General features: G+C 38.8%; 1 protein-coding gene across 4 annotated transcripts in view; it reads left to right on the plus strand.

The window, feature by feature from the left end:
• The window catches only part of DIP2C (disco interacting protein 2 homolog C), a 592,419-nt gene that overhangs the window by 477,600 nt on the left and 87,307 nt on the right, over positions 1 to 27,512 (plus strand). For all 4 annotated transcript variants that reach the window (XM_020990358.2, XM_078152493.1, XM_078152501.1 and 1 more), the window contains 6 exons: positions 1,816 to 1,930; positions 2,507 to 2,708; positions 10,993 to 11,102; positions 12,681 to 12,761; positions 24,521 to 24,644; positions 25,288 to 25,409. In XM_020990358.2, coding sequence (XP_020846017.1) covers positions 1,816 to 1,930; positions 2,507 to 2,708; positions 10,993 to 11,102; positions 12,681 to 12,761; positions 24,521 to 24,644; positions 25,288 to 25,409 — 754 coding nt within the window. The remainder of the gene's footprint in view (positions 1 to 1,815; positions 1,931 to 2,506; positions 2,709 to 10,992; positions 11,103 to 12,680; positions 12,762 to 24,520; positions 24,645 to 25,287; positions 25,410 to 27,512) is intronic.

Consider the following 27,512-nt stretch of genomic DNA (forward strand, 5'->3'; position numbering starts at 1 on the left):
CAGGTGCTTGAATACAACTCTCATGTCCTTCTAAGCATACTCTTCTTCTACATATCCCCAGTTTCTTCAGCGTATCATCCTGTGTCATGTTCAGTGCCTTTCATTGAACACTCTGCTGTTTGCCCCTTTCTATACTCAGTCTAAACACATCAATGCCTCTCAGTTTTCCCAGGCAACTCCCAAATAAGATGCAGTGCAAGTGACGCTCTGCATTAAGGAAGGAAAGGAAGAAAGGAAGAAAGTGCAGTAAGAAAGGAAGGCAGGAAGGTTGGGAAAGAAGGTAAGGAAGGACAAAAAGAAGGAAGGACAAAAGGAAGGAAGGAAGGGAAGACTTAGCTACCTCTTTTATGCCAGTTACTATGCTAAGTGTTTTACAAATATTATCTTATTCAATACTAACAAAACACTGGGAGGTGAATATTATTATTATTATCACAATACTGAGAGGTAGGTACTATTATGCCCATTTTTCAGTTGAGGGAACTGAGGCAAACAGGGGTTACGTGACTTGCCCAAAATCACATAGCTAGTAAATGTCTATAGCTGAATTTAAACTCAGGTCTCTTTTAATGCAGTCCAAGGTTATATTAGTTGCTGACTCATGTTGAGCTTGCAATCCACTAAACCCCTAATCTCTTTCACACAGACTACTGTTAACCATGTCTTCCCCATCCTTGCTGATGAAGCATACTAAACTTGTAAAATGCTTTTTGGAGCAATCCTTAGCTTATTTAGAAACCTGTTAATGGCTAAGACATGCCTACCACAAAAATAAGGTAATAGATCCCTTACTGTCTTCCCATCCTGGTTACACAAAAGAAACTATGAAATCTGTGATATGAAATCAAAAGATCTGGCTTTGAGTCTGTGTTAACGACCAACATACAAGGTGATTTTGAGTGATTTACTTTCTCTGTCGTGGCTACAGTTTCCTTATTGATAAAAAGAGAGGTTTGGATTACATGGTATTTAAGGTCCCTTCCAATTCTTATGGCCCATGATCCCATGGTCATAACCTCGTGGGAAGGTTGTTGTTGTTCAGTCATTCAGTTGTGTCCAACTCTTCATGACCCCATGAATAAATTAGCAAAGATATTGGAGTAGTTTGCCATTTCCTCCTCCAGTATGTCCCCATTTTACAGATAAAGAATTGAAACAAATAGGGATTAAGTGGGTCACACCCTAGTAAGTGTCTGAGGTCGGATTTGAGCACAGATCTTCCTGACTCCAGGCGCAGTTCTCTATCCTCTGTAACACCTACCTGTAGAAAGGTAGGCTTGCTTAAAGGCAAAGCCAGAGTTCACAACTTTGAAAGCAAAATTTCCTGAGTTCTTGAGACAGAGCTGCCCTGTGGGTCCAACCTCAGGTGATGAAACACTGACATCGGTGTTGCACTGTAGACTCCTACACTGCTGTTTTCTATAGCTCCTACATAATTACATGCTGAAATCTTGTGTCTTTATTAAAAAACATAAAAACTTGTCATGGGAACTTGAAGGTTAATGAAGGCAAAGGCTTGAAGCCCCGTTTTAAAACCTAGTGCTGTTTTTGCTCTCACCCCATCTCTCAGGCTCTTCTCTCTCACCCTTGCTTTCCTCCCCTTCTCCCCCAAAGCTATTCTTACACTAATAAGTATGTGGGAGCCGGAAGTTACAATTTGCCTTTGGAAGAAGTATTAGTTGGAGTTGTGATCTTCTGAACTGTATAATTAATAGTGGTTATAAAAAGTTCTATTTTGAAGCTGTGACAATCCTCACGGTATCTATCCACAATGCATTCTTCTTAGCCATTGCCCTGCTTTCCTGCCTTCCACAGAATAGCTGTGTTTTCAGTGACTGTCCTTCATGATGAAAGGATCGTCATTGTTGCCGAGCAAAGGCCAGATTCCACAGAGGAAGACAGCTTTCAGTGGATGAGCAGAGTTCTGCAGGTAATTCTTTTGTCATCTCTCAAAACTCTCTTTCTTTTTTCTTATTTCTCAGCATCTTATTCAGCTGTTAAAGTTACTGTCAGACCCTTATCGGGCATACGTTCATACCCCCCCCCCACACACACTTTACCGTAGTGTTCTGGTTTTTTCATTACTTCTGAAAAGAAATTGCATCAGATGTGAAACAGATAGTCTGTTTCCAGTTAACTGGTCAAACAGATTAATCACAATAGATCATAGGGGTTAGCAGAACCCTATTCCTGAGGATTTTCACTTCAGTGAGGCCCAAAGGTAAAAGTTCACTACTGCCATCCTAAATGTTTCATTCTCTTTCATCACTTCATGCTGGAATATCACTGATATTTCAAAAGCCCCAAGTGAAAACAAAACAAAACAAAAAAACGTAGCTCATTGAGGGGTTAGAATGACCATGCATGTTTCTGAATTATTAGTGTTTTTATGTGGGACTCCTCACTAGTATTGCTCATTGGTATTGGGCATTCCTTGGCCCACTGTTGTAGTTGGTGAATATGTCTGGTCTTGAATATAATGGAACTGCTTTTGGAATCTTTCTAGGCTATCGATAGTATCCATCAAGTTGGGGTTTACTGCTTAGCTCTGGTTCCAGCGAACACTCTTCCCAAAACACCCCTGGGAGGAATACACTTATCGGAGACCAAGCAACTTTTTCTGGAAGGTTCTCTCCATCCCTGCAATGTCTTGATGTGTCCGCATACTTGTGTTACCAACCTGCCAAAGCCTAGACAGAAGCAACCAGGTATATTTAATAACTGCAGTGGATTTATTTCTCAGGTGGACAATTTGTGCATTTAAGGCTCTACTGCATTTTAACTTCTTAATTACATATTTTGATTCACTGGGGCCTCACGAAGGAGGGAACTAAACTGAGCTGGCTTCAGTATATCCCCGAAGGAGTGTATACTAAACCCAGTAAAGAGACCCAATCCTAATCTTCACTCTAATGTAAGAAGCTGTGGGATCTTGGAATAAGTCACTTAATTTTGTTATATCTTGATATCTCTTCTGTAAAATAGGATTGAATACTACTCTTTGTTCTTACTTCATGGGGTTGTTTGGGGGAATTGGAAGGCCCAGAAAAGTTGAGACTTGTTCAAGATCACCAAGCTCTAAAGTCTTAAGCCTGGGTCTTTAGATTCTAGGTCTAATGTTCTCTTCACTTCACAACCCTCCACTCTCTGGGCTATTATTGTATGTAAAAGTATTTTTGAAAAAATATATAAATATATATAAATAAAATAATATATGTATATTATTTTATTTGTGTATATTTATATATAATACATATTGCATGTATTATATATATACATATACACATGCACGCACACACACACACACACACACACACACACACACACACACACACACAACCACATATATATATATTATATATAATATATATATATATATATATATATATATGAAAAACAGTGACCTCATCATATGTCAGTCTTCTGTTGGCTTTTTGAATCTTATTTTCAACTTCTTCACTACTTTAATATTTCAAAGGTCAGGAGTTTCCTCCACCAATTTAGGTCGCATCTGCCTTGTTAGACAGTCTTTGAGACTTGTTGTTTGTTTAATCCAGATCCATTATTTCATTTGTGTAGGGAATTCCCATTTAAAATTACTCTCTTTATGAATGCAAATTGCCTCCTTTTTTACAGCTTATGGAATTGTAGGTCTAGAGCTGGAAGGAACTTTAGAAGTCATCTAATCAATTACTACATTTGACATATATGGAAAACAGCTGAGGTCCATGGGGGTCAAGGGACTTGCCCAAGGTCACATAGCCAGTATGTGTCAGAGACAGAATTTGAACCCAACTTTTTCTGATTCTGCAGCCAGTGTCTGTCCACTTCTACATTTTCATTAGAAAAGTTATGACAGAAAGAAACAAAAAGAAAGGAAGGAAGGAAGGAATTAATTTACCACCTCATGCGGATAATTAGAAAATGTGGCCAAGCCATTCCTTCAAAAAGAGGTAGACAATCCATTGCTGTATTGTAAGCCTTTTCATCATCATCATATCAGCCAAAGCTTACACTCTCCCAGGGTCCAAAACCCAGGATCATTCCTGCATTCCAGAGAGCCATTGGAGTTACCCTTTGGTGAAGAATTATCTTAAATATATCCATAAATACAGAAAGATTATCAGTCCTTTACTAACATGGGCTAGGTCTCTTAAAATGGGACCCAGACAGTTAGACTTATTTTCTACTTTTTTAGAAAAAGTATACTTTTTATTACTATTATCTTTCTTTTCTGAATAATTTCCATTTCCTAATGGCTTTCCTAGATGGTAACATAACATAAATTGTTCAAAAATTTATCTTACCTTCTTTTGTTTTTTCTCAATTCTTGGCTTGTTTGCTTACTCTCATAAACTGTAGGCTTGTGGTTCCCAGAGATATATCCATTTCTCTAAATAACACATGTATAACAGCTCTGTTCGGGGAGACATTAGGAAACACAATGCATCACACTTCTGTGAACATATTAAAAGGATAAAAAATCACCTTTTGTGTCTCATATCATCTCAGAACATAAATAATGTTGGGAATCATAAAACAACAATTACTTTATCCAGGCACATCCGTCTCTGTCTCATTAAAATTTATAGTAGGATCAGAACTTACCAAGGGTTGTTAGTGTAAAGTATGATGTGATTGCATTCTGCAGCTCAATGCCCACTCCACTATTTAAGAGCCAATTAGTTACTACCGACTTTGAGTGAGTGACCCAGACAATCAGTGGTTCTGGATGTGAAGGAAGAGAAGTGAATCCTTGAGAGGGGAGCAGAGGAAGAAAAGGGCTGGTTAGATTTGGTCAAAAGGTCTGTGTTGGAGACATGCCCCAGAATGTGATGCCATTCCAATAACAAGAGGGATCGATTAGTTTGTAATGGATCAAGGAGAATTCCTTTCCTGCCTCACAGGTCATTATAAACATCATATAAAGAGAAAAATTGACATCCATCTGAATGATTGAACAAGTCTGCAGAACTAAAGATATTGTGGTATGTGAAGCACAGCCTACTTTGCTAGAATCTGAGACTTGAACGGATGGTGCAATGAAGACATTCAGTACCCCTTTTGTATGTTTTGTCTTTCAGGACTATCTAGACCAACCCTTTAGACTTTGCTCTTCAAAATGTTTTTTTTTTTTTTCATGAATATACTCTTGGAGTCAGAAGACCTGGGGTTCAAGTCCCAACTCTGTCACTTAATAAATATGTAGTCAAGTGATGAAGTGGATAAAAGGTCTAGAGTCAGGAAGACTTGAGTTTGAATCCAATCTCAGAGACTGACTAGATTTGTTATGTTGGGCAAGTCATTAAATCCCTGTTTGCCTCAGTTTTCCCATATGAAAAATGGAGATAACACTACCCTACTTCCTAGGATTGTTGTGAGGATCAAATGAGTTAATATTTGCAAAGCACACAGCACAGAACCTGGCACTGAGTGACCATTATATAAATATTAATGATGATGGTAATGATGTGTGATCTTATGGAAAGCACTTTATTTCTCTAACCTCAGTTTCCTCATATGTCAGATGAGTGGTTTGGGTTAGGTGATTTCAAAATTTCCCTTCTAGCTCTAGTAGTCAAATTATCATCACAATAAAAATGTTTATTCAGCATCTCCTGTATGAATAACACCGTAATACAACATTAAAACAATCCCCCTCTCCCCATATATATCACTGGTAGCAACTCTGATGAGCACCACCCTTCCACCTGCTAATACTGCATAATTAATTTTTGAAAACTTTTCATTGTTTATGGTTTATTTTTTTAAAAAGTTTTTATTAATCTATTTTACTCCCCCTTGTGCATACCTTTGTTGGATAGATTTTTTAAAATGAAGACCAATTCCCTTGATATGTAGCCATGTAGTCCAGCAAAACAAATTCCCACAGTGGCCATATATGAACAAATATTATCTCTTTCTGCATGTAAAGTTCGTTGACTCTCTGTCGGGAGATAGGTAGCATGTTACATCATCATTCTTTTAGAGCATAATTATTTTGAAAAAAAAATCAAGTAGATATATCTGAATACATATATAACAAAGAAGACATTAATTGGCTGTAAAACTGCCAATGGGGCTGACTGCAAATACCATAAAACAAGCAGTAATGGCAGAATTTTTGAGATTCCCAGAGATGCATTTCATCAGAGAGCTTGGAGGAGGATGCCACTTATGACAGTATGCAGCATAGTCCATGGACAGCAGCAGTGCCTCAAAAGGAAGAAATGTTTCTTGTGGTTATGTGAATTATCTATCTTACAGCATCTCTTCTAGATAAAGCCTCTGCCCAAGCCCCCATGTGAATTTGTCAGCCACTGTAAGGTAGAGAGATCAGTAAGAGTTAGAGATATAGATGCTGATAAATGTGTAAATGGGAACTACAGATGCCTGCATTCTGGGGCTACATCTCCATTTTATATATTCAGTTTGGAAGAAGGGTGATATACTACAAGAGTTTTTCTTCCATACTCTCCTCTCTTTAAGTAGAGAGGAAAATCATCTGTTCTCAGGAAGGACAGATTTTATAAATGAGGTGTAACTAGGAAATCTTCTGTCTCCTAGCAACGACTGGAGAAATAAGTTTTCAGGGCTCTGTGAAGAGCAGGCAGCCTAAAGCCTCCAAAGTTACATAAAGTTGAGGTCAGTAGAAATAAGTGGAAGAGAGGACCTGCCTAGTCTAGTTCTAAAGGTCCTCCAAAAAATACATGGAAACCTGATGTCCCTCAAAAAGCCTGGCATCCATATGTACATTGGAATCAACTTCTAGACATCTGGTTAAAAGGAACATCTTGCTTAGCCCTCAGTCACAGTGACTTAAGACACCAACAAATAAACACTAATGAGAGAAAGCTAATAATTAACAAGCAAGGATGCATACTACAAGGGTATTTAATTGTCCATGCAAAAGCAATTAAATCAGATATGCTCTACGTAGTACAGCAGTTCCATTCTTTTTGGCCACACAGTTATGCTACCAAGTTCCCTTTGTATTTTGTTGATGAGGAGAATATTCTTCTGCTGCATGATCATTTTACCAAAGGAAAAGCTAATCCTTACTCCTCCCCCACTGCAGACACACACAACAGTACATGAAAATCAACAAAGGCTTTGCTAAACACATTAGGCACAGTTTGATTATCGCACACGCTCACCAGTTTAAAAACTGCCTGAAACCAGACTCCCAGAATGATAAGTCAGAAGTCCCTCTGTGAAGGTTACTGTCATCTGGAGGATTGTGTTCAGTTCTGGGTGCTGATAAGCTGGAGGACATCCAGTAGAAGGCAAGTGGGATGGTTGAAGGCCTCGAATCAATGCCATAGGAAAATCATTTGAAGGAACCAGGATGTTTATCCTGAAGAAGAGGAGACCCAGGGGGAAATATAGCTGGCTAGGAGCATTTGAAAGGCTGTTATGTGGAAAAGGGATTAGCTTTGTTCTGCCTGTCCTCAGAGGGCAGAAGTGGAAGCGGTCAGGGGGACCTTGCAAAGTCGGAACAATTAGAGCTAGCCAACTATAGAATGGGCTTGTGGCTCCCCTCTCACTGAAGGTCTTCATCAGATACTAAATGGCCATTTGTTGGGTGTGGAAGAGAATCAATTCTTTTTCGAATCAATTCTTTTTCAAGTAGGAGTCTTTTTCAAGCATTTCCAACTCTGAAATTCTGTGGTTGGGTAACCCTGAATTCTCATTCCCCACCTTCATTAGAATAACCTTTTTTCTTGGCTTTGAGTGGCTCCATACCAGAGCCAGGTGTGATCCCCTAGGCTGGGACTGACATTTAGTGTGAGTTAGCTTCAGAAAAAAAAAAATCAAACAAGCTGGCCTTTTTTAGGTGACCAGCAACTATTGAGTGACCATCTACTCTAGAGCCAATACCTTGTATTTTATTTCTCTGCAACCTCACAAACCAACCAGTAAAACTCGAGAGTGGTGGTTGTACTGAAGTACAGGTTCACTAACCAAGCCTTTCCCTGCTCTACCTCCCATCCTCTGGACAAAGTTATCCCTGTATTGTGTATAGCATGTGTGTTTGTGTCTGTACATCCATGTGTCTGTGTGTATGAGTATACTGGTTTACGCTGATATTTTGGTTCAGTCCTGAGTTCATCAGTGTAGGGAACTCCCCCTACTAATGCATATCAGCAGCTTTTGTACAACTTACAGAGTCTCTTGGGGCGCTGAAAAATTGTGAGCTGCTCAGAGTCGCAGAACATTATACCTGGCTGCCTCTCAAGCATGTGTGTTTATGTGTAAATATGTATTCATCCATCTATCCTTAGTTTTCCTCTGTTTCCTCAACTGCAAAATGGGGATAATAATAGCACCTGTCTCCTCAGGTTGTTGTAAATATAACATGAGATAATATTTGTAAAGCACTTAGTGCCTGGCATACTTAATAAATGCTTTCTTCCTTCTTTCCTTTCTGCTTTCCTTCCTTCCTAAGAGTGTGTGTGTGTGTATAGACACATGCACACAAGCACAGACAAAATGTCATAGAATGACCTGGCCTTGGAGCCAAAAAGACCTGGGTTCAAGTCCTGACTGTGTGACCTGTGACACATCACTTAACCTCTCTTAGCTCTAGGCAGTTCTCTAGAACTGTAAGTCATAGAACAAATCTATGCTGGTAGAAAACCTTCTTTATGGAGATTTCCCTGTACCAGTGAATACAGGTCCAGCCCCTATCCATGCGTATATTCATTTGAACATGTGTATGCATGTATGTATACTTGTATGTATACATATACGCAAAGTGTATACACATAGGTCCATCTGAATGCTTATCAACTTGGGCATTCCTTTCACTGATGGCAATCAGATACATCTCCTGTACATCTTATTAGATGTATCTGTATGAGCCCCAGGCAGCTAGGTGGCACAATGGATATAGCACTGAGCCTGGAGTTAGGAAGACATGAGTTCAAATTTGGATTCAAACACTCTAGTTATATGACCCTGGGCAAGTCATTTAATCTCTGCCTGCCTCAGTTTCCTCATCTGTAAAATGGGGATAATAATAGTACCTACCTCCTAGGGTTGTGTAGACCATGTGAAATAATCATCATAAAGCACTTGGCGCAATACCTTGCACATGGTGAGCACTATTATAAATGGTTTTGTTGTTGTTGTTGTAACCCTCCCCCCCAAAAAAAAATATCATCTGATGGCCAACCTCCTCATGATAATCCTCTCAGAATTTGGCTACAGTGGTCCTTATTTGTAGTTCTTTATGCATAATCTTTTACCAGGTACATGGTCAAAGCATTTCCAGCTTGGTGTATATTATACGCTACATTTCTACTTGGCCTATGCTAGTAGATCCAACACTGTCATGGTTGTAAGCCTTAGTGAACTCAGGCAAATTCCATTCCACAGAGATGTTAGGACTGTAATCAGAGTATATATATCAGTAAGTATGTATATATGTATGTGTATGAATGCATGTGCACTTATGAATGTCTTACCTGATTATATGATTCTTTTCACAAACATAAGACAATCTGAACAGAGGATTTTAGTTTGTATTTCCAAGAACAAACAAGCAGAATCTTATTATGATGAATATGTAATTCTAGCCTGAAGACACACCACCCACCACTGCCAAACACTATGATTCGCTTTGGCCTAGGTATTTTAAAAACCCAATGAGATGTTCTCCCTTAAAGTTCAAAATGAGCTTGAACAAACTAGTAGTTCTGTCTCCTTAACATAACTATGTTGGTGCCTCAGAGTCATTCTGTTAAAAAAAAATGCAGACACGGTGTCTGCCGATGGTGATATTTCGAGGTCTGTAGATTAGGTCCCTAGAGGTCCAAGGAGTCATTAGAAATTCTAAAGAAGGGTTCTGTAGTTCATAAATTGTAGGCAATTATTTTCATTTTTTAAAGACATGCTTACCATACATTGCAGAATCATTGGAACACAGATTCAGGGCTGGAATGGCTTACAGACCACAAAATCTAACCTCTTCATTTTATAGATGAGGATCTAGACGCCCAGTGGTTTAGTGTCTTGTGCAGGGCCATGTAGTTAATAAGTTATCTGTTGCAGGATTTGAACACGGTGATTCAGATCAGTGGCTTATCTACTATACCCTGCTTTCTTTCAAAATATCTGTGTTACACTTCAATGATGTGTTCTTAAACCAGAAAAAAGAAGCAGAGTCTAGGTGTAACAGGACACTGAATTGAGAATTCTCATCCTCTCTCTTCTGTGTGTTTTGTGCGTAATCTTGAGTAAAACATTTTATTGCTTTAGACCTCAGTTTCCTTATCTGCGAAATAAGGGAATTGGAGCAGCTAATCTCTAAGTGCCCTTCCAACCCTAAATTCCAAGATTTCCATGAGTAACAGTGGCATAAAAAAAGGGCATTGATTTTGCAGCATCTTTTATTTCAAAACATATTTTGTTTTCAAAGATTTGATGACAGTACTTGAAATTTCTTCAGTCAGTAAAATGGATAGTCAAGTGATTCCTCCTCCTCTTGTCCCAACAATCTCATTCCTGGAACCTAACTCAAAAGATTTGGCAAAATGTGATATTTCACATATAGGGAACTCTCCATTATGTGTAATAATGGAGGGGAGAACAGTGACAGAGGTAATCCAAAATGTCATTTCTCATTTGGCTTTGGAATGTGGTGGTGGTGGGGTGTGTGTGTGTGTGTGTGTGTGTGTGAGAGAGAGAGAGAGAGAGAGAGAGAGAGAGAGAGAGAGAGAGAGATTGATTGATTTGCTAATAGCTTATATTTGAATTAGTTTTCAAAATAAAACTTTTTGTTGTGATGATTCAACCCAAGATATTAAAGAATTAACATATTTGCTCTCACAATAATTCATGTGTTTCTTTTAAAATACTGTAACAGCCAGATTTGTCTCTCAGTTAAGTTAGTCAGGCAACTGGCTCTCTTGCCCAAGGGGGAACAATATTAATTTAAAAGTGGAACCTTGTAATTTTCCTTACTCATTTTCTGCTATCTCTCACTAGAAATTGGCCCTGCCTCCGTGATGGTGGGGAACCTCGTATCTGGGAAAAGGATTGCTCAAGCTAGTGGCAGAGACCTGGGGCAGATAGAAGACAATGATCAGGCCCGAAAGGTAAGCCTTGGGAGTGTTTGGAATGCAACTTCTGTAGATGGGAAGCTAATATAGGGCTAATATAGCCCTTTGCAGACTTGGGGGTCATTCTGTATTTTGAAGGTCTCTGACAGTGCCTGTACTCTATACTCAGTCTCGTCTGTGAAATAGAGACACTATTTTATTGGGTTTGTGGACAGGTGGACACTTTTTAAAGAGAGACAGTGGGCATGTGGTCAGAACCATTGAATGATATGGAAAAGGGGTGGCCTTGGTGCTAGTATTTAGCTCTTTAACTTGGTAATTGAGGGGAAGTAGGAAGGAGTTCTTAGAAATCATTACCTGGCTTCACTCCACATTCTTTAAGCTACCTGGTGTTCCAGCTTTCCCTGTTCCTTCTGTTCCCCAATTCTCACCGCTGTGGCTCCCTGGGGAAACTGCTTCTGACCCCTCTTCACCGAAGCTCTTGTTGCTTCAGATTGTGAGGAAAAAAACAACTCAGAAACCCAGGTGTGAGAGCCAAGTTTCCTCAGAGTAGTTCATGGCCTTAAGGGCAGGTGAGGGTGAATGCCTAGAAACTAAAAACTCCTGTTCTTTTAAAATTACTTTACCCTGAGTATCATCCTCCCCCACACATAAGGTTAGAAATTTCTCTGTTATTCTCAGACTTAAAGACCTAAAGTAGTGTTAAACATTTAATTGTATCAGATAGGCCTCCTAGCTGAGAAGGAATTTTGGTTTAAATATATAGTTAATTGGACACAGCAAAATCACCACATAGCTACAGCTGCCATTTTGACAAAAGTGACCAGATGTCTATCACTAGGCTGTGAGATTGTTTTGCTATGGGTTACATCACTTTCCACTTCTCCCACATGGTGTGTGTGTGTGTGCGTGTATGTGTCCGTGTGTGTGTCCCACTCTGTATGTGTCTTTCTCTGACTTTCTCTGTTTCTCTCTCTGTGTATGCATCTGACATTGTGTGTGTGTCTCTTTCTACACACACACACACACACACACACACACACCACACACGATGCTGGACAGACCATTGAAATACCAGCATTATAATGATCACAGAAAGTGACCCAGTGCCATGTATGTAATTGTGAAACTGCCGTGCTTTCTTTTGCCACAAAGAAATCACACCTAAAGATAGTCTGCTTAGTAGACAGTGTAGAAATTTCATCTTTTTAAAAAAAATCCAAATAGAGAGGAGCTCTGGGTACCTTCTGAAGCCTTGCAAGGGACAAAAATACTCATTTATCCTTTATGTATGGGATCTGAGTTCTTCTGCCATTGTACAGATTTGGGGTTTGCACATCTACCGGGGGCTTTGGTCTGTGGGCCAACAAGTCATAGGTAAGAAACGTTGAAATATGTTAGGCTCAAAATTGTAACCAAACTGCTTATTCTTGGTTATGTTTGCAGAGGATTTGTGCTGCATTTCCTATAACGTTTGGACTGGGGAAAATGGCAACTGGTAGTGAGCCTGAAAGCTTTCCAGTCAGAATTGCCTTATTCTGTTGCTGGAAAGGAGAGCAAAAGGCCCCGATTCCAATAGCCTGAGCCTAATAATTGTGTTTTGCTGTATTGTAGTTCCTGTTTCTCTCTGAGGTTTTGCAGTGGAGAGCTCAGACCACTCCTGACCATGTCCTCTACACGCTGCTCAACTGTAGGGTAAGCCATTTTTGCCTTTTACTTTTAGAAGACTCATCTTATGGAACATCTATTGTAATTCTTTAGAGTTTTTACTGTAATTGTTTTTCTCCCTTTCATAATATTCCTGATTTAGTATCTTTTTTCAATTTCACTCTTCCTTGTATTAAATAGTTTTAAATTTGTGATCACTTCTTTTTGGTTATTGATACCTCTCTTCCTCTATCCTTCCCTCTCTTCAAGCCTTGAAGATGGATGGGTATGGGTGTATGGGTGTGTGTGTGTGGTGTTGAATTTTTGCTTCAGACCTGGGATTTTAAGGTAGGGAAACTCCCTCTATCAATGCAAATCAGTAGTTCACCTATACCTTCTAGTCTTAGCAAGTTGCCTTGGGTACTGAGAGATTAAGTGATTTGTCCACAGTCAAAAAGATCTTATTTGTCAGAAGTAGGACTTGAATCCATGCATTCCTGACTCTAGAGAATCATAGTGTTTGAGAGTTGGAAGAAGGGCCGGGCCTCAGTAGCCATCCAACCTTATTGTTGGTGGTGGTTATCCTTTGTCTTTGATGAGGATCAGTGAGATCACAAGGGTGATGTCTTGACTAGATTAGATTGGATTTAAGTGAGGCAGAGCTGCATGAGTGATGAGGCCTCACTTTCTCTTCCAGAGCCATTGAAATCCAGTGGCAAGACAAAGGTAAAGATGACTGTGAATGTCCCACGATACAGTGGGTAACCTTAGCCTTTCTAAATTAAGGTCTTCCCCAGATCTCCTTCTGTCTGAGGCCAAGCTCAGTCAATGACTAAGCACTAGGTAAGAACTGAGATGAGAGATGGACCAATTTACCATCACAAAGGTATCCGTCTTGGAGAGGAAGATCCTCTAGAGCTTCTACTCACTTGACTTTGCATCAGTTCACGTAAGTCTTCCCAGGTTTTCCGAAAAGCATCCTGTTCATCATTCCTTATAGCACAGTAGTATTAAATGACAATCATATACCGCAGCTTGTGCAGCCATTCCCTAATTGATGAGCATCCCCTCAATTTCCAATTGCACAAAAAGAGCTGCTATAAATATTTTTGTGCATATAGGTCCTTTTCCTTTTCCTCTGATCTCTTTAGAATATGGACCTAATCGTGGTATTTCTGAGTCAGAGGGTATACAGTTTATAGTCCTTTGGGCATAATTCCAAGTTGCTCTGCAGAATAGTTAGATCAGTTCACAACCCCACCAACAGTGCATTAGTGTCCTAATTTTTCCACATCTCCTCCAACATTTGTCATTTTTCTTTTCTTTCATATTAGCTAATCTGATGGGTGTGAGGTGGTATCTCAGAGTTGTTTTAATTGCAGTTATTCTTGAAAAGGAAATTAGCCTGAGGATTAGATTTAAAAGATTCAGTTTCTTTAGTTGACTAAATAACATCAGTTTTGAACTGAAGATATACTTTAAAACTTGAAGGAAGGTATTTTCAGGACAAGTACAAGAATATTCAACACAACCTAATTTATGTTCTACATCTCCTCTTCAGCCCTCAAAAGATCTTCTTAGTGAGCTAGCTTGCCCAAAGGAACCTCATTGCTTTCTCTGTCCTAGAGTTTTAAAGTCTCAATTTAATTTAATTCAAGCTTTCATCAAGTATCTATTATGTGCTAAGCATTTCATTGAGTATACAAAGATAAAAATGAGAAACAGTCTCTGACCTCAAGGAGCTTACATTCTACTGAGAGAAACAACATGTACATAAGATAAGCCAATTACAAAATATATACAAAATAAATATAAGATAATTTAAAAGTGGGAATGCTAACATTTGGAAGAATCAGGAAGAGCCTCAGAGAGGAAGTGCCATGTAAGCTGATCCTTGGATGGACTAGAGATTCCTAAAAGTAGAGTTCAGGAGGGGAAGCATTGTAGGCACAAGGATGATTATGCAGATATGTGGAGAAGAGAAAGGGATGGGAACAAGCATTTATTAAGGGCCTATTGTATGCCAAAGCACTTTAGAGATATTATCACATTTGATCTTCATACCAACCCTGTAGAGTAGGTACTATTATTAACCTCATTTTACAGTTGAGGAAATTGAGGCAGGCAGAGGTTAAGTGATTTGCCCAGGGTCACACAGATAGTTAAATGTCTGAGGCTGGATTTGAACTCAGGTCTTCCTGACTCCAGGCCCAGGGGTCTATCCACTGTGCCACCTAACATGCCTCACAAAAGGCAGAAAAAAAGAATGTTATGTATGTGGGGAACAGTAAGTAGCCGGAACTGGCTTGCTCACTGCATAGGACATCTTCCCATTTTCTCCCCAAGAAAGAGGAGGGAAATAGAACTCCAAACTATTTTCATTTTTGGTTTTGTATACATGCAGTACCTTAGGTCTTCTTATTTCACCAGTCAGTTCATTTCATAAACATCCCTACTTCACTTTTCCATATCTTTGCCCAGACTTTTGATGGTTTCTGTCGATCATGGGATCTTAGAGTTAGAAGGCATCTTCTCGGTTATCTAGCCCATGAGGACATTGATGCCCAGACAGGTAAAGGTATTTACCTCTGGTCACTGTCAGAAAAGAGGAAGACAGCAGCACATGCAGAGCCAAGACTGATACAACACATGTCCACTCAGGACTTTGCCCTCCAGAAATCCTTTAAATATGATTAAAGCACACATATTGATTGGCTTATGCCTGCTCCTAATTAATCTAAAGACCAACTAAGAACACATGGAATTCTTTAGCCTAAAGAGATAGTACAGACTAAAAATAGGTACAGCTTTAAGAATATTTAGCTAAATTCAAAGCTAATCAATAGAGCTTATCAGCTTACTAAGGGAAATTTGGCATTTCAGAATACAGATCTAACTTTAGGGGTTGGTATGGTAGACCAATGTGGTGGTCTCCCACAAATCACCCACTGATACGATAGAAGAGGCCTGGGGGCCAGTAGGTGGCACAGTGGATAGAGCACCAGCCCTGGAGTCAGGAGGACCTGAGTTCAAATGTAGCCTCAGACACATAACACTCACTAGCTCTGTAACTCTAGGCAAGTTACTTAACCCTGATTTCTTTGCCAAAAAAAAAAAACATATATACACACACACACACACACACACACACACACACACACACACACACACACATACATAAACACATACACATATATACACACACACACATATATATGTATATATAAAGAGGCCCAGTACTGGCATAATTGGGAACGTTGGTCTGACCTAGTATGAGCTCCTAAATCTATAGCCATTTAAAATTTTCAGTTACAGAATGGTTGTTCTGGAAATTGTGTCCCACTGAAAATGAACAAATTTTTCTGAAAAGGACAAAGAACAGAACCAGATTTCAGTTGATGAGAATGAAGCCACAAATGAATAGTTTTTAGGTTAAACTGAGGAAAGGAGAGTTTGCTGACATAGAGGGATCCTTGCCTCCTATAGGGATGACTTCCTATTTCCCAAATATTGCAAAGCTGCCAGACAGCTGGGTACACAGAAAGGAATTACTGGACAAAGATTTCTATGTACTGTGAAGCAATTCCCTTTCTAGACAAGAAGCACTACAGTGTTCCTTCTGTTACTTAATTTTTGTTTTTTCTTAGTCAGGACTTGTGACTTTTATCCATGTAGGGTCCTCTCCCAGTTCAGATTGGCAAATTTTCTGTACCCTGTAGTCACAGGACCATTATTTTAGAGTAGGAAGGGACCTCAGAAATCATCTAGCTGTAGCTCCCCCATTTTACAAATCAGAAGACTGAGTCCTTGAGAAATGAAGTAATTTTCATAAGGCTGAACACCCCCCACCCCGACTATAAAAGGCAGGACCTGGATCTTAATCTGCCCGTCTCCAAGGTCAGCCCTCTGCTACATCATGAAGCTTCTTATTCCATTATGTTTCTACTCTGATAATCCAAAGGTGTCAGATTCAAGGAATTGCATTCAGTTCTTTTCTCTCCCTTCCTAGAGCTGAAACTGAACTCATATTTGAAGGCATAAGGCATAATTTCTACAGTTGTCATATTGTCATTTCCACTTAAAATTATCTGCAAAGCTAGAAAAGAATCCTGATGCTATCTGACTAGCTCTTCATTTTCAGGTAGATTACTAACTCCTTTGGAAATGATGGAACCTTTGGTTCATAAATGTGAGTGATGCATGACAATATCTGACTGCACTGTTCTACTCTGAGGCCTTCTCATCTTTAAGCCCCCTCCCCTTCATTGGCATTGCAGTGAATAAATACAAGAGCTATGTGCTAGGGCTCAGTGGTGAATAGGAATTAGATTCATTGCAAATCAAGGAAAATCTTACATTCTTTGGACTTGGTGAAGGAGGGAGAGGGAGGAGAGAGAGAGAACATCTATTATAAGAATCTTTAAAAGAAATGGCAGCCAAATGTTTTTTCTCTTTACTTGTAATAATGTTTAAGGATACATTACTGATTACTTCCTCATTTTTTCCTATTTCTTAAGGCCCACCATTGTTTTGCTGAAAGGTGTCACATTGGCAATCATAGACACTGAAAGTCTTTATCTACAGAGCAAGGATTTGCAGGGTGTGTTGTTGCCTAGACAAATATAGACATAGTGAGTGAATGAGTGAGTGAGCAAGTATTTAAGAGCTTACTATGTAACCGGCAGGGTACTAATCTCTAGAGATGCAAATACAAGCAAGCAATATAGCTGCTGCCCTCAAGGAGCCTACATTCTAATGCAGGAAGACAACAAATAAAGCAGGAGTAGAAAGGGGTGAAGAGGATATGATATTGGTATAGTTTGGAGCTAATGGTCAGAAAGTAAGATGGGGGCCTGGCTCTGAGCAAGATAAGGGAAAAGCTGATCTGTCAGAGCTCACGATGAGGTTTCAGGGCTGGAGTTCAGCGATGAGATAGAAATGATGGCAGGAGTGGAGGCAACATGGTTCTGAGTTGGTAGACAGGAAGTGAGGTGAAGACCTACACTACCAGTCTTTTAAAGCATCTCCCAAGGCTATTTTTGAGGTCAGTTATCTGCTCTTCAGCTTCATTTGTTGAGACTACTCTAGTAGACTCTTGTTATGAATTTATCCCTCATATTAGCTTTACAAAGAGAGCCCCTAGGTCTTCCCATGAATGCTGTTGAGGAGCTCAGAGGAGGGAGAAGATAGCTATTTATCTGGAATCCAACAACTTACAAAATAAGGTCCCTTTGAGGCAAAAAGTTTTATTAAAATAATCAGAGACCAAATGGTAAGGACTAATGGTATGGGATTCAGATGTGAAAAAATGCCCCCTTTGTCAAACTATCTAAATACCTACCACTTATAATGCTACAGTATTTTTCCCAAAATGTTGGGCGCCTTGGGGTATTGCTAATGTTAAACAACTTATGAGATTAAATTTTGCATTTTATAAAGGTCAACATAAGCCAACATAAGAACTTCTGAATTCCAATTATAAAATAAATTGTGATAAATAACAGTTGTTTCCATCATTCATACTACTGTTGTGATCTTGGGACAACAACAATGAAAGCTGGTATTTCTATAATGCTTTACAGTTTGTAATGTGCTTTATACACTTAAAAGGGACATAATAGATATGTGAATTTGTCTGAAGGGCTGTCATTGCCTAGAAGAAGGATCAGATGTATTCTTTTTTGGTCTTGTGGGCAAAGAATTAGGAGCAAGGTGCAAAATTGGCAAAGAGGAAAATGTAAGCTTGATGTAAAGACATCTTAACAAACCTATCTTTCCAAAAGTAAAATATGCTGCTTTGGCAGGTACTGTGTTTTCCCTCACTTGAGGTCTTCAAGCAAAACCTGGATCACCACTTTTAAAATACTGTATATTAATAAGGAGAGCCTTATTCAGGTGCAGATTGGACTAGATGGACCCTTAGGTCTCCTCCCACCTCTGAAATTCTGTGATTTCTGTTTCCTTATAAAATCTTCCCAACACCAGGTAATGAGGCAGGTAATACAAACCTTACTGCCATTTTACAGATGAGGAAACTGAGGTTCAATGTGATTAACTAACTTGATCAAGGTCACCCAGCCAGTAAGTCACACTGGGACAACTTGGACACATATCATAGGAAGTCTAGCATTCTTTCTATCACACTATAAGCTACCATTGTCACCTCAGCAAACAGATTTTGATGGGGAGCATTGGCTATTGTTCATTCCACAAGAGATGGGTAAATTATTCCCTGACATTACAGAAATCAGATTTAGCTTATTATTTAAGATCAACTGGAGAGTACTGTGAGATTTTTTTTAATGTTTGTACTAGAAAGCCATCTGTCTAAAAGGATATTCATTACCTCTTGCCTGGACTATTTCAGTAGCTTCTTCTAAATAATTCTCCTTGACTCTTGGAAAAGAAACATCCAATTCATCTTCCACATAGCTGCAGGAATGTTCTTCGTTAAGTATAAGCATGACCATGTCTCTCTTCTACTCAAGAAACTGCTGTTGTTGTCTATAGAATAAAATAGAAATTCCTCTGTTTGACATTTAAAACCCCCTACCCTTTGCATCCTTAGAGATTCCACCTTGTACTTGGCAGAGCTGCAAAACTGATCTTTTTGGCCCTCACACAAGACATCCATCTCCCATCACATCTTCATGTCCTTGTCCTGGCTGTACCCCATAGCTGAAATTCTGTTTCTACTCTGGGAGATCAGGGTAGAATCTCTGACCTTGAAAGAGGTTTATTCTCTGTTTAAAATCATTTGGTGATTAAACTGAATTACCATGTTTTCAACTTCTTGGCTTTTTTCCTATAAAAAAAATCTCAATCTGATGTAATGAACTGAGCTGGCCTAGCCTCTAGTCCTGGATCTACCATTAGCTGTGTTATGTTGGACAAGTAACTTACCCTTTCTAATCTTTACCTTATTTTCCAGTACTGTAAAAGGAGAACTTTTAACCAGATCTCTAATGTCCCTTCCGGGTCTAAAATTCTAAGCTCTAATCTCTGAGTATAACTCAAAACATATTCTCAGTGATAATCACTGATACCTTTTGGCTTCTATGAAGAATCCATTTTTTCACCATCTCTTTGACCATAGGAATGTCTCCATTTAGGCTTGTGCAGATTTTTCTTATTTCTTTCTTCTTTTTGGCCAGATACAGTTGGTTTTTACCAGGTGTTTATCCACTGCCCTAATGCCCTTTCTTTCTCTTTTCTCTTATCCATTTTTGGGAGTCACTTTCAGTTCTATTGGTGTTTTTATATTGCACATATTTACAAATTATCACTACTTTGCCAGAGGTTGCCTTTCTGATATCATTCTGTGTTCTCTTTCTACAAAACTTGTCTAATAGAAAAACAGTAAATCAGAATTGGGGGGGGAAGGGAAAGTAGCCCTTCAGTGTATGTTACTTCCTCTATTCCACCCCCCCAAAGATAATAAAGGTGCAATATAGGAATTTTTAGGGAAAAACTGGATGCCATCTGATATAATACTGGAAAGGGTAACAATTGTAATTGGTCAGGAAAAAAGATAACAGGGAATGAATTAACATTAGAAATGAAGAGGTCAGAATATCATTATCTGCAGATGACATGATAATATATTTAGAAAATCTTCCTGTCTCAACCATAAAATTGAGACAATAAATGAGTTCAGTAAGGTTGAAGTATACAAGATTAATTCACATAAATTATGTGCATTTTTCTTACATATTGGCCATAAGAGCAAGAAAATAGGCAAAAGAGACTCTGTTTACAACAATGAAAAAAATAGTAAATATTGTGGGAATTAAACACCAATGAGTAAAATAAAGGAAGACTTCAATAATTAGAGTGACACTCAGTGTTCATGAATAGCTCTGATAGAGTAAAAATGACAATACTCCAAAAATTAATTTAACGCCACACCCATCAAAATGCAAATAGGTTTTGTCATAGAATTCAAAACACATTTCCTGGGTACAGCTCAGAGCACTGAACACCTGAACTAATTAATTATGCTTTTTTTTATAAAATGATTTTTTAAAAGGCATCATGAAGTATAAAGTGTAATATAGTAGAAAGAGCCCTGGATAGGAATTCTGAAAACCTGGCTTCTAGTTCCAGTTTGGGTTTGACACAAAAGCTATGTGGCCTTGGACAAGTCATTCGACCCCTCTGCACCTCAGTCAGTCAATGAGCAAGCATTTATGAAGCACCTACTATGTGTCAGGCACTGCCCTAAGTACTTTACAAATATTATCTCATTTGATCCTCCCAACAACCATGGAAGGTAGGTGCTATTACTATTCCCAGTTTACAGAAGAGGAAACTGAGGTAAATGGAGGTTAAGTGACTTAAGTCACAGAGTTATTAAGTGTCTGAGATTGAATTTGAACTCAGGTCTTCCTAACTCCAAGCCCAGAGCTCTGTTCACTCTGGCACCAGCTGCTTCTAAGGTAAGAAAATACTAAATAATTTTTGAGGGAGCACTAACTTCTGGACTGGGAAGTCATCCTGAAGGAGCTGGTACTTGAAATCTGAAGGGAGTTTGGGATTCTAAGAGTCAAAGGTGAAGGAGTTAATTTCTAGTGTGAGACACCTCCTGTGCTGAGACACAAATTCTAGAGAAGCAAACAAATCAGTTTGACTAGAAAGTAGAAGCTTTTTTGCCTTTTCTTTTTTTGTGGGCACCAAACAGGGAAAAAGTAGGTATGGAAAGAAAGAAAATAAAAGTAATTTAAGGGGACTCTTCTAGAAAATGAGCTCTTTGGACAAATGCAAAATATTTCAAAATGCCAACACCAAAGTACAAGTACTTTCTTTCAGTACACTTACCTGTTTCAGTTACAACTTAACAAAACCTAGGCTTTTAACTTTCACATGTTCAGGCCCGTTCACTTGTGTCTTCACTATTTTGTCTTCCACTGCCTGCTTCAGGAACAGCTATCACATGTGATTATATGTTGCTTATCAAAAAGATGTTTTGGGTTTTTTTTCTTTTAGCTAATTATTAGGTAAGTGCCTTCAAAGAGAAATTAAACTCCTACAGCACAGCTTTCTTCATTCAGTTGCCTGGGCTTCCAGTTGCCCCCTCGTTCGCATTAGACTTGCTCTCTTACCCAGTGTCCAAGCAGAAAAGGAATGAAAATCAGATTTTGGAGCAACTCCATCAATCTAGCAAATCCCATGACAATCTTCTTTCAAGAATGATCCCTCTAGTGGCAATTCTTCTATGACACTCCATTTCCCTGTATACATACAGGCTATTCTGGATAAGGATCATACTCTAATTAGACTTTTTCCTCTTGTAAGGTTTTTACAACTGACTTCCTGCTGACAAAAATAGCCTCTTCTTACATAAACAGCTTCAGGCTCCTTTTTCCAACTGAACTTTTAAAAATACAATTTGAACAGAACAGAAAACTATTAAGCAAAGTTATAGTGCAGTTTCTTCACCCTGGGAAATGTTGTACCCCAATGGTGTCAAATTCAGATAGAAATGGAGCCAATAAGCCATCCATAAGGATCCCCGTGGGCTGCATATTGACTTAGAAGAGTATTAACATTATCTATGTTCTATTGTGTTTATTTTGTTAAATATGTCCCTATTACTTTATAATCTGATTTGGGCCCCATTTGGGAATATTGTGGGCCATGGGATTGCCAAACCTGCTGTGGAGTTATGGTATGAAGAGTATGAGTGGGAAGAAAATATAAATACTTACTGACTGCAAGTTGTATCCTCATTTAATTAGAGTTGTTTTTATTTTCTGCTGTAATTTTCTGTGTATGTTCTTAGAAGGGCAATGTGTCATGGCACCAGACTAGATTTTAAGAGAACTGAATTCAAATTCCACTTCAGATACGTCCTGTGTTATTATAAAGAAATTACTTAACCTCCAAACCTCAGCTTCCTCATCTCTAAAATGGGGGTATTATTACTTGCACCATCTCCATCACTATGGTATTGGAATGAAAGCATTTTGAAAATCTTAAAGCACTACGTAAATGTCAGCTGTTGTTTTGAATTTCATATGCTTATTTGATACCACTCTGTATCGATGGTTTTTTTTCTCAAGCCATTATTTTAGTAATCCTTCTAGATAAATTTGGTTTCCTATTCATTCCTAGATACCTTGTGATTTTGATAAATTTTTTTTTAGTATGAGTGGTGACTTTTAGAAGAGATTATAGATCCCACCATCTGGCCATTCAGTGCCACAGTTCCTTATTGATACTTCAAGTCCTTAAATCAGTAGACTGGTGCATTTACTGCCATGTTTCAGATAATTATTTAAAGAAATATTCAAGTATTTCTACATGCTCCCAGAGGGCAAATCCAGGAACACTTGATCAAAGTGGAAAAGACGCAGATTTTGGCTTGTTGTTAAGAAAAACTCTCTATCAATTCAAGCTTTCCAATGGTGGGATGGACAGGTGGTGGGCTCTTCTCCTTGGAAGCCTTCAAAGAGAAGTTGTATGAACCTTCCTCAAGTAAGTTACAGTGTGAATTACTTTTGTGTGTGGGTTGGACTAGACGGCCATTGAAGGTCCCTTCCAACTCTAAAATTCTGTGAAACATCTTAATACTGTTTTCAGTTCCGTGTCTCGATGCTGTCCTAAAGGTAATGATAGTAATAATAATAACTCACATTTATATTGCATTCTAAGAATTATAAAGTGATTTCCTCAAAACAAGCCTGTGAAGGAAATACATACCCTTTGAGAGACCTAATCTGTAATAGATTGTCATTAAATTGCCTTTCTAAACAGCGTCCCCCTTGGTCAGGAAACAAAGAAGTAATTGCTGGATTGAAAAAGCCACAAATCCTTCCCTGGTCTGGTCTTCTCTCTCTCTTTTTTTTTTAATTTTTTTTTTCATATTCTTTTGAGTTGAAAATTTTTCTCCCTTTTTCTCCCCCCCACCCTCCCCAAGACGGCGCACAATCTGACATAGGCTTTACATTTACATTAAACATATTTTCACATTAGTGAAGTTATAAGTAAAAATTAAAACAATAGGAGAAACCATCATAAAGGTGAAACAAAACTCAACAGAAGGTAAAAATAAGTGAGAGCGATTCGACTTCCATAGTTCTTTCTTTGGATGTGGACAGCATTTTCCATCCTGAGGCCTCTGGAGATGTCTTAGATCCTCGTAATGCTGAGAAGGGTTCAGTTTAACATTCTTAGTCATTGCATAACGTGGCTGCTATTGTGTACAAAGTCCTCTTGGTGTTGCTCACTTCACTCAGCATCAGACCATATAAGTCTTTCCAGGTTTTTCTGAAGTCAGCCTGTTCATCATTTCTTATAGCACGATAGTATTCCATTACATTCATATACCACAACTTGCTCAGCCATTCCCCAATTGATGGGCATCCTCTCAATTTCCAATTCTTTGCCACCACAAAAAGAGCTGCTATGTATATTTTTGTACATGTGGGTCCTTTTCCCATTTGTTTGATCTCTTTGGGATATAGCCCTAGAAGTGCTATTGCTGGATCAAAGGGTATGCACATTTTTGTATCCCTTTGGGCATAGTTCCAAATTGTTCTCCGAAATGGTTGGATCATTTCACAACTCCACCAACAATGTATTAGCGTTCCAATTTTCCCACATCCTCTCCAACATTTATCATTTTCCTGTTTTGTCATGTTGGCCAATCTGATAGGTGTGATGTGGTACCTCAGAGTTGTTTTGATTTACATTTCTCTAATCAATAACGATTTAGAGCATTTTTTCATATGACTATAGATGGCTTTAATTTCTTCATCTGAGAACTGTCTGTTCATATCCTTTGCTGGTCTTCTCTTAATATGCAGGGCACAATAGCCAACTCCTTGACATGTGTCCAGCTGCATAAACGAGCTGAGAAGATTGCTGTTATGTTGATGGAAAGAGGGCACTTGCAAGATGGAGATCATGTGGCCTTGGTTTACCCCCCAGGTGAGAGACTTGGGCAGAACATAGGTCTCCAGACATCTGAGACATGCCCTGCCCTGCCAAGAAACCTGTCATAATGTACACTGGTGCTCATCAGCAAACACACCTGTGTAATCAAAAAACCTCTCACATACTCAGGTGAAGCTCCCACTAATTTTCTACTCTGGAAACTAAAATTTGTTTATTTTGGTTTGTACAGGGGTCTAGGTGCTACATTTCCAGGCATCACAATTCCATGATGGGCTTGTTACAAAGTTTGAAAAAAAAATACCACTTAGCCAAGATCTCCTTTTTGGTTAAATTTATTTTATTAGGTACCTGCAGTTGCTTATTTAATCAATAGTAATTAAACTTTTCGCTGCCAATCAGTGATCACAAAATTGAAAAATCCCTCTGAGAAATGATGGAAAGATTAAAGTTTTGGGGGCTCCTTGGGCATTACATGCCCAAAAGAATAGCATGAATGAATGTGATCAGTGAAGCTTAACAGATACTGACGAGGGATTGTAAAAGGAGTCTGTTAAAGAGCTTAGCTGTTCATATAACCTTCTCTTAAGTTACTTCAGAGTAGTATTTATGCTGACAGGGGTGACTGATTAAACAATCTGATTTTCAGCTGAGAGTTTCTGTTTTGTTCTTCATGCAGGAATAGACCTAATTGCAGCTTTTTATGGCTGCCTATATGCAGGCTGTGTGCCAATAACAGTCCGACCTCCTCATCCCCAGAACATTGCCACGACATTACCGACTGTCAAGATGATCGTGGAGGTAAGGCTATCTGGGAAGGCAGAGCCTCTGTGAGCTGAAGACCAAGAAAATGCATGTTCTCTTTCGTAGTTAAACATAAGACTACTGCTGTCTACATGCATTTGAAGGTTTCTGTGTCATGATAGTAAGTAGTAGGCAGGTTTTCTTTTTTAATGTCTTAATGTTAAATGGTAATCAAGAGGCCCAGAATTCATTGCTTAGGGTCAACTTTCTGGTGATGAGCCACTTCATGTTTAGCTGGGCTAAAGTCTTAGCCCAGCCGCATGTTCACAGCCTTTTTAGCTTGGTAGGAAGTGGTTTTCTCCCTAGAATAGCCATTGAGAAACATGCATCACTTCTGTGCTGTGATAAGACTTAAGTTTAGGTTAAGGCAAGCCAATTCTCTCACTTCATTTCCTTTTTGTCCAGAGGCACATATAAGAGGGAGATTAGTCACTAGAGTTAGTGTACTTCAAGACCATGTATAAACCTAATTCAAGGGGTATTTATTAAGTGTCAAGAACCCTGCTAAAAGTAGTTTCCAAAAGTGGGTTAATGGTGCCACTGACAAATAGTAAAGTCAGAAGGAGAAGCACATTTAGGGGCAAAGGTAATAAGGACACTGTGAACATGTTGAGGATGAGGTGGAACATCCACAAGGGAGTTCTTGTTTGAGATACGAGTCTGGAGCTCAGGTGAGAGACCAGGGCTGGAGAGAGAAGAAAGAATCATCTGATTGGACGTCCGCTGAAGCTGTGGGTGTGACAGACCATGGAAGGGAAGAGCCAGGAAGAGAATGTGGAGGCAGCAAAGGAGACCAAAAAAATGATAATTTGGAGAAGTGGGAGGAGAATTAGCAGAGGGGAGTAACTCTGAAGCCAGGGGAGGCTCAATATTGTCAAATGATGCAGAAAGGTCAGTTCAAATCATTAAGTATTTTTTAACACAAAGGTCTGTGCTAGATAGAAATACAAAAACAAAAATAAATGGTTCAAGCCTTCAAAGATCTTGAATAAATCAAAAAGTATTTATTATGCAATTATCATGTGCAAAGTATACTATATGCTGGGAAACCTATAGAAAAAAATTAAGACAATCTCTGCTCTTAAGGAGTTCACACACTAATGTAAATTATAACATAAATCTTTTATATATATATATATATGTAGTATATGTATATATACACACACATATATACATATATGTATATATGTATATATACATATATGTATATATACATATATGTATATATACATATATGTATATATACACACATATATACATATATGTTTGCATTTTATATTTATATATGTATATGTATATATAGTTTGTGTGTATTATGAAAGTTGCATCTTCAGTGGCAAAGCCATTTTTGATGTCATTTCCACTGATAAAATCTTATCAGTATCTGATGCTAGACCATTTGACAATGCCAAGGAATTTGAGGGTAAGAACTGGGTCTTCAATAGCTGTGCCTGCAGCTCCCATAGAAGCAGGACCAGTGGTTCCTGGGGCAGGATGTACCTCTTTTGGATTTACCTAGCTGTCAGTTGCAGTTGGTGGTGGTGGTAAGGAAGGTGGACCCCTTATATAATGATCTTCCCTCAAGGATGGCTGTATGGTCCAGGCTTAGAAGCAGGACCAGTGGTCTGGTCTTGGAGAGAATCCAAGGCTGTTGAATTCTGGGTCTTGGGAGGTGGTGATGGTTTTACTTACCTGGAATATGCAATCTCCTGTTTCTCCTTCAGAGTTTGAGTTTACATTCTGCTAGGGGGATAGTTGTATAAAGATAAGTAAATACAAAGTAATTATGGGGCCACTAGCAACTAGAAGGAATCAAAGAAGGCCTCATGTAGGCCATTGCAGCTGAGCTAAGCCTTGAAGTAGTGATTCCAGGAGGTGGCAATGAAAAGAGAGAACTTGTGGGCATAGGAGACAGAATATCATGTACAAGAAGCCATTTTGGTTAGAATGTAGTATGTGTGAGGAAGAGTAATGTGAAGGAAATCTGAAGGGACAGGTTGGAGCCAGATTGTGAGGGACTTTAAATGCCAAACTAGAATGATGATTGAAAAAGGCCATTGGAATTACTGATCATTGGTGATCTATGAATGAGCAGTTTCA

The sequence above is a fragment of the Phascolarctos cinereus genome, unplaced genomic scaffold (assembly GCF_003287225.1).
Source record: "Phascolarctos cinereus isolate Bilbo 61053 unplaced genomic scaffold, phaCin_HiC Scaffold_1;HRSCAF=81, whole genome shotgun sequence".
Taxonomy (NCBI): Eukaryota; Metazoa; Chordata; class Mammalia; order Diprotodontia; family Phascolarctidae; genus Phascolarctos; species Phascolarctos cinereus.